General features: G+C 44.1%; 1 protein-coding gene across 1 annotated transcript in view; it reads right to left on the bottom strand.

Annotated features, from left to right (window-relative positions):
- Window positions 1-11491, bottom strand: part of LOC149311412 (dystonin-like) — a 401747-nt gene extending 390256 nt beyond the window's left edge. Inside the window, 2 exon segments of the mRNA XM_089531013.1 lie at window positions 9207-9241; window positions 11278-11491. Coding sequence (XP_089387139.1) covers window positions 9207-9241; window positions 11278-11491 — 249 coding nt within the window.
- Between the last annotated feature and the right edge of the window lie 3689 nt (window positions 11492-15180).

Below are 15180 nucleotides of genomic sequence, written 5' to 3'. Positions count from 1 at the left end.
ATTATCTTACTGAATTATAGCCTGAGATTTCCAAGGCCATTCATTATCATTCTATAGCAGCAACAAGAATCATATTTTTAGCTGTTTGTCCTGTTTAGTTGAAAATGGGTTGGCTGTAATAATGGGTCACACAATGAAGATGGCTTTGGCATACACATATATGTACACATACACATACCGGCAGGTGACTAGTTGTCAAGTGAAAGGGGGGGGGGGATATACTCAGCTATTACATCTGGCAGTTTGACTTTATCAAAATTACCGATAGCATTTTGTTACGTGTGCTTGCTTCTCTGGCTGACCTATTTTTATCACTAGACGTGTATAAGCATCTTATCTATATGACAGAATGAATAAATAGATATCATCTCTTGCAGTGACAGTGGCAATCCAACAGGCTAAACAACAGATATAAAGTCTATGAAATGTAAATTTTACTAAAGTGCATTTCTTCAACATAGAACTAATAAATGTTGTCATCTTCCCACATACAGAATAATAAATGATCAAATGTTGGTTCCTTTGGAGAAGGAGTAAAATCATGTCACTACTATCCATCTGAATTAAAAAAAACCTTGAAGTGGGAGTTATAGTAGTTGTCTTTCCATGAGAAATGTGCACAATATAATCAATATTTTTATATTCAATATTAATATTTTGTATTGAATATTCAATACAATATTTTATTATCACCATCATCTTTGTAATTAAGATTTCACAGGGAAAAATAGATTGTAGCTGGCTGTACCACTAGGCAAAGTGAAGTGGCTGCCTCAAGTGAGGGATGTTATGTGAGAAGAAGATTGACAGATCTCCTGGGCATTCCCCTGGGCTTTTCCCAATGTTGGAGGACAGAGTCATCTGTGACTCATGGTTCTCCCTGCATTACTTATGCCAGCCTGCTGACCTCGAGCGTGGTTGAGGACATGTGCTGTTCCACTGCCAAAGATTCAACTGCCTGTCTGGCCAATATTTCTATGCAGAATGTGGGAAATGAGAGCCATCTTGTCTTTTGCCACAGGGAGTAAATCATCTTGAGCCAGTCCTGAAGTACAACATGGCTTTTGCTGAGAGCAGAGTGTGTGTGCGTATGCGCAGAAGGGCTGAGGAGACTGGTGATTTGGAAAACAAAACAAAAATAACTACCACAGAGCCAAGTACACAAAAGGAAGGTGTAGGATCCTTAGATCCAAAATGTGTATGCTACTAACAGAGATACCTGAGAAGGGTCAAGATATTTCCTAAGCTTTACTTTTACTAAGGCTGCATCCACACTGCAGAAATAATCCAGTTTGACACCATTTTAACTGCCATGACTCAATCATATCAAATTCTGGGAACTGTGGTTTTGTGAGAAATTTAGCCTTCTCTGTCAGACAGCTCTGGTGCCACGACAAAATAAAATTCCCAGAATTCCATAGCATTAACCCATGGCAGTAAAGCAGTGTCAAAGTGGATTATTTCTGCAGTGCAGATGCAGCAGTACTGAGCCAATATCTTTGTTTGAAGGCATCTAGTAAAAATAAATGCATGCAGCCCAATCTCAGACATCTTTTTAAAAATAAAATTGACTGGAACCAGTTTTCCCTAAGTCCAGAGGTACAGGATCTGGTTCTAATTTCACTGTGGTGAGACACACTTTAAATACAGCTGTATATTTTCTTTAAAAAAAAAAATCATAGGCCCAGAACAGACCACCGCTTTGCAACAGCCTGGGGCCAAAATTAGGGCTTGGGAGTGTGGAGTATCCGCATCTCCCAAACCCTAGCGTGTGGTGGCGGCACCAAAATTAGGGCTCGGGAGCGTGGAGTATCCGCATGCTCCCACACTCTAGCATGCGGCGGCAGCACTATCATGGCAGCCTCCCGTCCACATGGGGGCCGCCATGATGACGCAGGTGCGGCACTGCGCATGCGTTATTGACGTGCCACAGTGCACCAATGGTGCACTCATGGTGGTGGCCACACACACCAAGAAGATAGGTTTGGTTGCTGCAGGCTCCCTCAGGAGCAAAAATAGGCGGCCCCAACTTGCCCTTTCAGGGCAGTCTGTCAAGCCCCATATATACTAATAGTAAGCTCAGTTGCTCAAATGTGGATCCTTACATAGCCACCCACAAAAGTAGTGGGAAGTATTACTAGGCTTGGAGAGGTCAATAGAAACAAACAAAACAAGCCAATATTGGAGGAGAACTGAGAAGGTTAGAAAACTGAGCATGCTTGGTAATCACAGAATGCAGAATACTGAAGGGGAGAAACTGAAAAAATAGGAAGGAGAGATAAAATGCCAGAAAGCATTGCTGGCCAGCTAGAATGCTTCAATGGGGGTGTTCCATACTGCAACACTGTGTTGAAGGCCCATTAAACCCTACCGATTGCACCATATTTCTAAATGTGTAACTTAAGAAACAGACTGGCTTGCCAACTACACAGAGGGGCTTTCAACATCTTCAAAAACTGGTCATTCATCTTGATAAATTTTGCTTGCACTGTGTTTGCAAGCAAACGCACTAATGATGAGATAGGTGTGCGTCATATATGGCCATGTGATGAGCAGTGTTGGACCTTTATAAGATCAGTAATATCAGACCTTGTTTAAATAGTAACCTGAAGGCTAATTTGCACATTAGTTTCTTTGCTGTGCTGCTGCAGTTTGGAGGGTCCTCTGTCTGTTCCCTTTAATTGAACAGGCTTGGTGCATCAGGTGGTGTTACTGGTGCAATTGATATACTCATAGATATATTCAGTTGCATTTGATATACTCAGTTGTATGATTTACATTTTAGGATATTTTCTAGTTCTCTCATAGCTGTCCTCCCCATTCTTAGCTTTCTTACGATTTCTCTTCTTCTTCTTCTTCTTCTTCTTCTTCTTCTTCTTCTTCTTCTTCTGATTTCTTAACTGCAGTCCCCACTCTGATCAATATTTTATTCCAGGTATGAAAATTCTTTTACTATTTCTATTTCCCCATTGTCTAGGTTGAATCTGTGTAAATTTTCTGTGGTCATTACAGCGCATCCACACCATACGCGGGCTCACAGCGCACAGAAGCACATCACCATTAAAAACACTCAAACTTGAGGCCCTACAGTATTTCTTTTACACAGGGGGGGGGGAGGCAGAACAGATCCCCCGTGTAAATGAAGGGTCCACTGTATTTGTGTTGTCTTTATGGCGGGTTACAAACCGCCATAAAATACGTATTGACTACGTATTAGGGTTAGGAAGGAGCGATGCTTCCGCAACCCCTAACCCTAATACGTAGTCAATACGTACAATATGGCGGCGGCCGTTCCACACAGCCGCTGCCATATTGACGTAGCGGACGCTGTGCGTCCGCACGTCGCGCAGCACTTATGACGTCGCGAGTGTGCCATTGGCGCTTCGCGGCATCATAAGTGCGCCGCAGGAAGAAGCTCCATTTTGGAGCTTCTTTTTTGCTCCGCGAGGGAGCCGTGCGGTTTGGCTGCTGCGGCTCCCTCGCGGAGCAAACAGCAGCGCCGGGAGACCGCCGCAAAGCGGCAGTTTGTAACCCGCCTATGTTCAACAATAAACCTGCCTTTGAACATTCCTCCTTGATCTTCCTTCGTAGTTGTTCCAAGTCTGTGATGTTTTTGGCTAGCAGTATGGTGTCATCTGCACTAGATTGTTGATATTCTTTCCTCCTATTTTTACTTCTCCTTCTTCTGTGTCCAATCCTGCTTTTTCTATAATATATTCTGCATACTAGTTGAACAGATAGGGTGAGAGGATGCAGCCTTGTCTGACTCTTTTGCCAATTGGGAACCATTCTGTTTCTCCGTGTTCTGTCCTGACAGTGGCCTCCTGTCCTGAGGAAAGATTCCTCACTGGGACAATCAGATGTGTTGGCACTCCCATGTCTTTTAGGGCATTCCATAGTCTTCCGTGATCTATGCAGTCAAAGGCCTTGCTATAGTATATAAAGCACATGCTGATTTTCTTTTAGAATTCCTTGGTCTGCTCCATTAGCCATTGTATGTTTGCAATGTGGTCCCTAGTGCCTCTTCCTTTCCTGAATCCTGCTTGCACTTCTGGGATTTCTCTCTCCATGTATGGTTGGAGTCTATGTTGCAGAATTTTGAGCACAATTTTGCTTGCATGAGAGATTAGAGCTATGGTCCTATAGTTGCTGCCGTCTTTTGTATCTCCTTTTTTTGCAGATGGGGATGTATATTGATCGTTTCCAATCTGTTGGCCATCATTTTGTTTTCCATGTCCGTTGACACATGTTGGTTCCCACTGTACATGTCATCTTTATGATATGTCACTTTAAATATCAGTGGATGTTTTGCAGCCATGCATAGGAACTTAAAGATTTATAATGTACCCTGCTGTATACATGTCCAAAGAAAGCATGGTCGACAGCTCCATTGTGGCAATTCAAGTCTCTAGAGAGATTGTCAGAGGATCACCATGCAGGTTATCCTGTGCTAATTTTGTTTACACTGATGCATAGATGTCACCACTGTAAAAGCAATATGAAGAGGAGCTGTCTTCAGATGCACTCCTTTTCTTTGGAAAAAAAATTGATTCCTTGTGGCATCGGGGAAGTGAAGTCTCACTGAAAGTCAGGGCCTAAGGCTGCACCCTCTCACACACTGTTACTGCTTAAACCCCACTGAAGTAGATGGGATTTAAGCAGCCCTATGTGCAGTACTGAAGCCTAAGGTTGCAATCTTCAAACAGATTGCCTTTTATGAGATTTGTCCTGCTGAAACAGTTTTGAGGATCAGTTTATGCATGGCTGTGTGGGTAAGAGGGAGCAGACATCAAAGTGATACTCAATGGGCTCTTCCCACTGAAATAACTCATTCTTCATCTTGTGAACTATAGGCAAAAGTTGTAATTTACATTATAAGGAACCAACAGAAAGAGGCTCACAAGTAAGGGCATCAGAGATCAGGGAATAAATCATATGGACTGTAATCTTGACTATACATATGGATGTAAGAGCCAAGGCAGCAACTGCTTTCCTAAAACAAACATGGAAACCCTGGCAAGCCAACCTCTAATGTAGATTTGACTTCATTTTCTGTTGCTAAATATGTCTCTTGCTCCACATGTCCTTTCATAGAATCATAGAGTTGGAAGAGATCACAAGGGCCATCCAGTCCAACCCCCTGCCATGCAGGAACTCTCAATCAAAGCATTCCCGACAGATGGCCATCCAGCTTCTGTTTAAAGACCTCTAAGGAAGGAGACTCCACTACACTCCGAGGGAGTTTGTTCCACTGTCAGGAAGTTCCTCCTAATGTTGAGATGGAATCTCTTTTCCTGTAGCTTGCATCCATTGCTCTGGGTCCTAGTCTCTGGAGCTGGAGAAAACAAGCTAGCTCCCTCCTCAATGTGACATCCCTTCAAGTATTTAAACAGGGCTATTTGCCACTAGGTTGGCTGTTGTTGTTATTGTTGTTGCTGTTGTTTGCCTTTAAATCATTTTTGACTTATGGTGACCCTGTGATGAACCAATCATGTGGATTTCTTGGCAGAAATTGTTCTGCCAAGGGGTTTGCCCTTGCCTTCCTCTGAAACTGAGTATGGTAATGCCCACGATCACCCAGTGTGTTTTCATAGTTGAGTGGGGATTTGAACTCTGGTCTCCAACACTCAAACCACTACATCACACTGACTCTCACTAGGTTGGCTACTGAAGGGAAAGATGGCAACCTACAGATTTGGCTAGAGCTACTTATTCCTATATTAAGAACATTAAGGAAATTTAGGCCTGGGACAGACCGCCCAAAAAGGGCTCCAGAGGAAAGCCGCAGCCACCAAACTGCACGGCTTTACTCCGGAGGGAAAAGAACCTGCAAAAAGCAGGTTCTTTTTCCACTGCACCAGTTACGTCCATCAAGTGCACCAATGGTGCACTCATGACGTAACTAGCACGACATAATGTGCGGACGCTATGCATCCATTGCGTCATAATGGCGACGCCTGTGTACACAGGGCACCACCATTATGGCGCCACCAGTACGTTCTAGCTACGCTGTCGCTATGCCACAAAAAGGCCGTCTGTCCCATGCCAAAGCTTCCTTATATTCATTCCACAATATTCTTAGCCTCCCCAAATTTACTAAGAAGATTCAGCCTCCCCATCATATTGTAATTTTTTTATTATTATATTTATTTGTATCCCACTCTTTTCCCAGAACTGGGACCCAAAATGGCTCACAATATTAAAAGAACAGTACAGTTAAAAACATAGGAAAGTGATCCATTAAAATAGAATTAAATTATTACAATATTAAAATAGATTGCTTATTAAAGGAATAAAATACAGTTTAAAAAGATAAAACTGTTTTAAACACTTTAAAACAATGCAACACTCTATCCTGTTCTTTAAAAATGATCAGAAGCAATTTCTGCATCAGCAAATATTTGCAATGTGACTTATCCTCACTGTGTTATACTATGCTGCGTCCTCATGCCACATTTCCCAATTTTGTCAGAAGGACAGAAGCCTAAATCCTATTGTTTGTCCTGACTAAAGTAAAATCATTGGTTCAGTGAGATTTTCCTATGGGCTGATTCACCATTCAACAATTGATTCAGTAGGTCTACTCTAATATGGACTAACCATAGGCCACCAGACACAGGGAATCACATTGTACTGAGTCCCCCTAAAAACAGGTAGTCTTGGAAACTTTAAAGGCAAACAAACAAGAATAAGCTTTTTTGTCAGTTGTGTTTGAATTTTTTGGGATGCTTTTATTGTTGTTTTCTAAAAATTATGAATATTTTAATTCTACAATTCTTCCAAAATGCAAGAGAAATGTCAGTTTCTCAATGGAAGCCATTTAAACTAATTGTCAAAATTGAAATTGTGTAGATAGTCACAAAGGAGCTGAAACTCCGCACAGTACTATGGTTTATGCTGTTACAACTTCAAAGCTGAGGCCCTCAGATCACTTAAAAAGTGATATCTATTGAGAAGAATGGGGTTTGGTCTGTAATTTTGGAGGGGCTGTAAGAGAACTCCCATCATTCAACAAATGTCAAACAGTTTTGTAATGTTGGCATTTAGAGGCAATAATCCATTCAATGTCTGCATGTAATTAAACTCAAGATTAAAATTAGATGTGAAATGACTAATAGATAATGCTCAAATCCACTCTTATTCCCTCTATCATTCATTCATATCTATATATCTCTCTACATACATATTGTGTGATTGCAAAATGACTTCTTGGTTCTAAAAAATACGTGACAGCATTAATAAAAGGTTGAATTCTTTTGATCAAATGTTTTTCCAAATGCTGTTCAATTAATCAAGGATGGGTAAATATAATATTATGCACATTTTAAAGTAAAGTAATTAAACTTTAAACAAACCATTTTCTCAGAACTGCCAAATGTAGACCTCTGTGTGTTTAAGCCAGTTAATTTGAGATAAAGCAAAATTGAGCTTTCTTACCGATTTAATCATAAGCACTGGAAATATTAGAAGATATACTAGGGTCACTCATGCAGCTCATTTCTACAAAGCACAACAATCTGTCCTGGCTTTGGCTGATGGGAATCTGAGTCCAACAAAATATGGAAGACCACATATAGCACAGCCCTGCTAGTGAATATTTATTCAAAAATAAGCCCTTTTAAGTTCAGTTGAACTTACTTATAAGAATGCAGCATTAACATAAGATGTATAAATGTAAAAAATACATATAGAACGCTACCAAATATTTAGTATTGCTTCACTCCTCACAACAGGTAACCAGTTCTACATGTATTTCTGCCAGAGTAAATCACATTGAGTCCAGTGGGCCTTATTTTCAAGGGAATGAGGCTAAGATTTGCACATACTTTCCATACTAGTTTCATTTGCATGAAAATAAATTTCATTGAAACCAGAGGCTTTTTAAAATTAAAGTATAAGAGGTTATGTCTAAGTAAACATGGATTGGGCTGCATGACAGACAGAAAATAGCAGCAATATCCACTGCTTAACTGGCTATTAATTGTTGACCGTAAAAATGTTAAATTAAGGCCTCACCCAACCTTTCAGGCCTAGAATTGAAGTCTAGTTCTACATACATCTAGCTCAGTCCCTTTACACTGAGAAAAAAGTAACCATCTTAACATTTTAATTTTCCAGTGGGATTTGGCTACTATTTTAATAAAGAATCATTGTCCTTGAAAACTAGGATGTTAAGAAAGGGGCAGTTCTACAAAGGAGATGTCCCTTTAGAATAGGATCACCAGGAAATTGCTTTGAAAGGATGTTCTTAATGTATAAATGCAATTTTTTTAAAAAATCAGTCCACTGAGAAAAAAATTAAGTGCCAGAAGCATCAAATAACCTTGAATGGTTGTGGGAAGACTGGATGTGCTTTGTTTACATAAATCTGACCAATGAAAGTTATTTCATTAATGTAAAGCATCATTCTTTCTTTAGCAGGAATAGTCTTTCTGAGATACAGATAATAAATGGTAGGCAGGCTTTAATTCTAGTTATTGCATGACAGCTCAAAATGGACATGGTCTCAGACTTCACTGCTCTGAACCATCCCACACTAGTTTCCTAACATTTCCTAACACTCTTTTTACTTGGATATTGTAAAGTTTGTACAGGGCCTAAATAGCAGATGACAAAGCAAACACAATCCTGGTTCCATACCCTCTATGGTCCAAAACACACTGCAGAAATAATCCAGTTTTGAGACTGCTTTAACTGCCCTGGCTCAGTGCTAGGTTACACTGGGAATTGTAGTTTATTGTGGTGCTACAACAGTTCCCTGACAAAGAAGGCTAAATGTCTCATTAAACTACAGTTCCCAGAATTCTGTAGCATTGGGCCAGGGCAGTTAAAGTAGTCTCAAACTGGATTATTTTTTTGCAGTGTGTTTTGGACCTATATTGCTATGATTAATAGATGTATCTAGCTAACTGACTTGTAAAATAAAGTAGTTAATATTAACATAAAGCATGAAATAATTAATGCCTTAGTTGCAAAAAAACCCAACAACAACAACAACAATCCAATACCAGTGGAGAATATTAAGATATTATATAATAACACAGGCATATGAAAATAATAACATTTCCATGCAGAACTTTTTTTAAAAAATGATGTGCTCTAAAAGAATATCTATATCTATATCTATTCTTTTATATATTTTAAGTGATTTATATTGGGGTGAGAAAACTTCTTCTGACCTTGAGGTTGCGTGCTAAATAAATTACCTCAGAACGAAAGTGATGGGTTCTCATTACAGCATCTGGAAAGAAAAAAGGAGGGGAAAAGATAAGTCAGGACTCTCTCTGCCTCCATTATCAGCCATGTAAATTCTCTCATGGTGTGGTGGTTTGAGCACTGGACTGTGTCTCTGAAGGGCAGGGTTCAAATCCCTGCTCAGCCATGAAAGTCACATACTCTCAGCCTCAGAGGATAGGAATGGCAAACCCCCTCTAAAGAAACTTGCCAAGGAAAGCCCATACTAGGACCCTAAGTCGAAAATGACTTGAAGACACACAACCAAGTCCAAAAAAGACTATAAAAATAGTCCAGTTTGAGACTGCTTTAACTGCCCTATCTCTGTGCTAGGGAATACTGGGAATTGTAGTTTATTGTGGCACCAGAGCTGTCTGACAGAAAAGGCTAAATGTCTCACAAAACTACACTTCACAGAATTCCCTAACACTGAGCCAGGGGCAGTTAAATCGGTCTCAAATTATTTCTGCAGTGTGTTTTGGACCAAAGTTCTAGGGAACCCTTTTCTTGGTACATCCTGCCCCTTGAAAACGTAAAATCACCACATCTATAGACCAGGGTTCAAATCCCGACTAAACCACAGAAACCCAATGGGTGACCTTGGGCACGTCACACTCTCTCAGCCTCAGAGGAGGGCAATGGCAAACCCCCTCTGAAGAAAGTTACCAAGAAAACCCCATGATAGGGTTGCCATAAGTTGGAAAAGACTTGGAGGCACACAACAACAATAATACACAACAACAACAATAATAATAATTCAAATTCTAGGGAACTCTTTGCTTGGTACATCCCTTAAAAACAAAATCACCACATCATTGCTGCTTTTACGTATTCAATAAAATTCTCTCTGAAGAAGAGACCTGGAGGCAAAGTCCAGGCACTCTACATGCATGTTTAATTTCTCATTTTTAGAAGTCAGTGTGAAAAGTGCTCTGGAAGTTGAGCAGCCTTTTTGGGGAGCTTTTCTTTCTTATGTTTCCTGAAGGGTGGGCTGTGGAGTGGAAGCTGGAAGCCCAAACCCCCACAGCTTCCCTCAAAACCACAAATGTAAGGAGCAGGGAGCACCCAAAGCCAATCCATTCCATCATCCACAGCTTGGGCAGTGGATAAGGGATTCCCTTTTGGCCCTTCCTTTCCCTCTTCTCTGAGGAAGAGACCTGAAGGCCAGTCCTCAGGTATATTTCATTGCCTTCCTCTGTCCCACTTTGGGGCAGGAAGAACCTGGCCAGGTAGGGAGGAAGGCAGGCAGGTAGGTAGGTAGGGCAGCCATTTCACCTCTCTCTAGGGAAGAGATTTGAGCCTTGGACTCTGGAGACCACAGTTCAAATCCCTTCTGCAGTAACCTTAATAAATCCATATATTGCATTCCTTTTTGTTGTGGTATCCCATGTCCCCAGCATCTTGTTTTAAGATTATCCTTATAATTATAATAATATAGAATGGGATGTAGGTGTGTGGGATTAGGATTCTGGGAGACCAGGGTTCGAATCCCTGCTTAGCCACAGAAGCCCACTGGAGTGACCTTGGGTGGGGAGTCACACTCTCTCAGCCTCAAATGGCACCCAAAACAACCCCAGCTCTCAAGAAACCTTGTCAAGATAGGTGTGCCTTAGGGTTGCTCTAAGTCGGAAAGGACTTGAAGGCACCCAAGAACCACCACCACCACAACCACAACTCTTCCTATCTCCTTTCCTTTCCTTTCCTCTCCTCCTTTTACAGCCTTTTAAACAGTAGTAATACAGATTGGGATGTGTTAAGTGTGGGAGCCAGTGTCCCCAGCACCATGTTTTAGGGAGATCATCCTTATTACAGTAATAATATAGGGTGGGATGTGTGTGTATGGAGCTAAGATTCTGAGAGTCCTGGGTTCGAATCTGGGTGACCTTGGGGGAGGAGTCACACTCTCTCAGCCTCAAGTGGCACCCACAATAACACACACACACACACACTTTTGAAGCACCCTTGGCCAAGGCGTGAGAAGTCCATGGAGGCGCCCAAGGTCGGAGAACCCTTCCCCCAGGCTCCCGCTGCCGCCCGCCTTACCTCTGCTCCTGGACCTCCCCGGGAAGGCGGCTGCGGCGGCGGCTGCGGCGGCCTTGATGGCGGAGCGCCTGTTCCTGGCCGCCTTGTGGATGCCGCGGTGCCAGGAGCAGAAGAAGAGGATGGTGGCCACGGTGCCCAGGAGCAGCAGGAGCAGGAAGAGGGCGCACTGGACGCTGTAGGGGCGCAGCAGCACCAGGAACGCCGCCGCGATCATGGCTCCCAGCGAGGCAGGGGAGCGAGCAAGCAAGGAAGCAAGGAAGGAAGGATGCTGCTCCGGCTGCTGCGGAGGGACTCAGCCCAGGAAAGAGGAGGAGGAGGAGGAGGAGGAGGAGGGCGATCTCTCTCTGCTATGCGGAGGAGGAGGAGGAGGAGGGCTCCTCCGGTGGATGCCGCAGCCCAAGGCGTCAGCGGAGAGGAGACCCCCGGCACATGACTCAGCAGCAGCGAAGGCGGAGGAGGAGGAGGAGGAGGCTCCCCTGCTTCTGCCAAGGCTCCCGCTCCTTCTGGCTCTTCTTGGCCACCACCAGAGTCCGCACGCAGGAGGAGCAGAGCCGCTTCCACGCCGCCCCCGTCTGGCAATGGCCGGGACTCAGGCAGGGAGCCTCCTCCTGGAAGCGATGATGATGATGATCATGACGATGAGCGAAAGGACGAGGGACTCGGGGGCCCAGGCTGGAAGGCACCGGCCTCAGACACCCCCCAGGACGCCCTTCCTCCTCCTCCTGGCGACGGGAAAGGAGGACCCGGGAGGGGGAAGGTGGGGGACCTCGGAGGGGAGGAATGGGGGCCTCAAAGGGAAGGAATTGCGGGGCTTGAAGGGAAAGGATGGAGGACCTTGGAGGGAAGAAATGGAGGATCTTGTAGGGAAACTATGAAGGAGCTCGAAGGGGGAAAATTGAAGCCTCTGTAGGGAAAATGATGGAGGACCTTGGAGGGAAGAAATGGAGGACCATTGAAGACTTTGAGGCGAAAGATATGGAGGACCTTGGAGGGAAAAATATGGACGACTTTGGAGGGAAGAAATGGAGGGCCTTGGAGGGGGAAATATGAGGACCTTCAAAGAGTGGACTTGAAGGCTGTGAAGGAAAAATATGGAGGACCTTGAAGGAAACAAATTGAAGACCTTGAGGCGAAAAATATGGAGGACGCGACCACAGAAAATGCCCTCACAGATATGATGAATTCAACCTCGTGGCAAAGGAGGACCAGGCAGGGATAAATGGAGGACCTTGCAGGAAAATAGGGAGGAGAAGAACTGCGTGACCAAAGAAAAAGTCCCCACAGATATAATGAATCCGGTCTCACTATAAAGGAGGACCAGGCTGGGCCAAATGGAGGACCTTGTAGGAGGAAAGGTTGAAGATCTAGAAGGCAGAAATGGAGGACCTTGAAGGCAGAAATGGAGGACGTGACCAAGGAGGAAGCACCCATAGAAGTAAATTCATGTTCAGCACGAAGAAGGACCAGCCAGGGCCAAATGGAGGACCTTGAAGGAAAAGTATGGAGGCAGCGACCAAAGAAGAAGCCACAAAGCAGTCATGGGAATAACAAATCAATGCTTCTTATTGTTGTTTTGCTGCCTTCAACTTGGATTTATGGCGACCCAGTTTCATGGGGTTTTCTTGGCAAGGTTTCTTCAGAGGAGGTTGATATAGCCTTCCCCTGAGGCTGAGAGAGTGTGGCTCACACAGTGGGTTTCATGGCCCAGCAAGGAATCAGACCCTGGGCTCCAGAGTCCAAGTCCAGCACTCAAACCAGTGATGCTCAAAATGGAGGACATTTGGGGATTCCTCTTGGAGAGAAGGCTTGAGATGATGGAGGACAGGTCCTTGAAGAAAAAGGAAAAGGGGGACGGACACCTGGCCTGTTTTTTAAAAACACTCATGCAGATAGAAACCCATGCTTCTTAGCCATGCTCAAAATGGAGGACATTTGGGGAGGGATTGGTCCCCCATTTGGAGTCCCTCCTGGAGAGAAGGCTTGAAATGGAGGACAGGTCCTGATTTTTGTGGGGGGCTGATGGCTCTGCAGGACTGATCCAGGGTTGCCTGGGCTGGAAGCAGCAGCAGCTAAAGCGGTGTCAAGCTGGATTATGTCTGCTGCAGATAAGGAGCATATGCTGCAGCAGCGCCTAATGAGCTGCAGTCCTGAAGGGAGCCTGGCTCTGCAGGGCTTCAGCCGCCTGGGATGGCTGCTCCTGCTCCTTCTCCTTGCCTCCAGCCATCTCCAAAGGCTGCCTGAGGCTGGGGCGGTGGAGGGGGGTCTTCTTGCTGCAGCCCATGAGGGAACCAGGAAGAGGGGAGAGCAGGAGGAAGAGAAGGAGGCAAGAAGGTGCTTGCCGCCGCCCTTGCAGAGTGCACATGGGTTCAGGTGGTGAGGGGCTCTGCTTTTATGAGAGGAGGAGGGACATCCTAAGCCCCCCTGCTGCAGCCTCTGCAGAGGAAGAAGAAATGGCTGTCATGGGAAGAGGAGAGGCAGGACCAGGGGGAACAGGCATCCTCATTTCCCACACACATACACACCTCTCCTCCATTTCAAGCCTTCTCTCCAGGAGGGACTCCAAATGGGGGACCATTGGGAATCCCTCCTGGGGAGAAGGTTCGAAATGGAGGACAGGTCTTGGGGGGTAGAGGACGCCTGCTCACCCTGGTCCTGTCCTCCATTACAAGCCTCCTCTCCAGGAGGGACTCCACATGGTCCTGACTCTCCTCTTAGCATATCTAAAAAGCATGGGTTTGTGTATGCATATTATGTGCTGGTCTGTGGCTGTAATAAATATTCTATCTTTATATTAAAAAGTGTTTTTAAAAACAGGCCACAGGGATGGTTCTATTTTGCCAGGAAGATCAGGCATCCTCCTTTGTCCCCCAGGACCTGCCCTCCATTTCAAGCCTTCTCTCCTGGAGGGATTCCAAATAGAGGACCTTTTGGAACCTCTCCTGGAGAAAAGGCTTGAAATGGAGGGCAGGTTCTGGGAAAGGAGGACACCTGCTCACCCTGGTCCTGACTCTGCTCTTAGCAGGGCTAAGAAGCATGGGTTTATCTGTACTGTATATTGTTGTGCTGGTCTATTGACCATAATAAATATTTTGTTCTGTTCTGTTCTATATTTACATATGAAGTGTTTTTAAAAACAGGCCAGAAGGTTGGTTCTGTTTCGCCAGGGAGGCCAGCTGTCTTTTTCCCCCCAGGATCTGTCCTCCATTTCCAGCCTTCTCTCCAGGAGGGATTCCAAAATGTCCTCCATTTTGGAACATCACTAAGAAGCATGGGTTTATTTTATGTGCTGGTCTATGACCATAATAAAGGTTCTATTCTATATTAGTATTAAGTGTTTTTAAAACCAGGCAAGAAGCATGCAATTTTATTTAGTTATTTATATGCCACATTTCTCTGATATTTTTGTTGTTGTTGTTAGCAGTCCTAGAATCATGGCAAACCTGTGGATGAGACATCTCCAAGTCCCCCTGTCCTCCACTGCTCTGCTTAATTCCTGCAAATTCATATTGTGACTTCCTCAGTGCTGTCCACCCATCCGGCATGAGGTCTTTTTCTACATCCCTCTACTTTTCCCAGCATTATTGTCTTTTCCAGTCATTCATGCCTTCTCATGATGTGGCCAAAGTCCAACGACCTCAGTTTAATGATCTGGGGCTCCAAGGTGAGTTCAGGCTTAATCTGTTCTAGGATCTATTTGTTTGTCTTTTTGGCTGTCCATGGGATCCTCAGCACTCTTCTCTGGGACCCTATCTTATCTATTTGTATGAGTGTTTTTAGCTTTTATTTGGTAATGTCCTACATTTTTCTTGAATGCCCTACATATTACTGTGCCTTGTCCTCCTTTGCTTTTAGAAGATCTGGTCACCCTGCTCAGGACGGGAATTAAGCCTGCTTGGAGAAGGA

The sequence above is a fragment of the Sceloporus occidentalis genome, unplaced genomic scaffold, assembly GCF_023333645.1.
Source record: "Sceloporus occidentalis isolate IW3139 unplaced genomic scaffold, rSceOcc1.0.p SCAF_6, whole genome shotgun sequence".
NCBI classification, from domain to species: Eukaryota; Metazoa; Chordata; class Lepidosauria; order Squamata; family Phrynosomatidae; genus Sceloporus; species Sceloporus occidentalis.
Note: the sequence above shows the minus strand (reverse complement) of the source record. Positions and strands in the feature narration are given on the sequence as shown.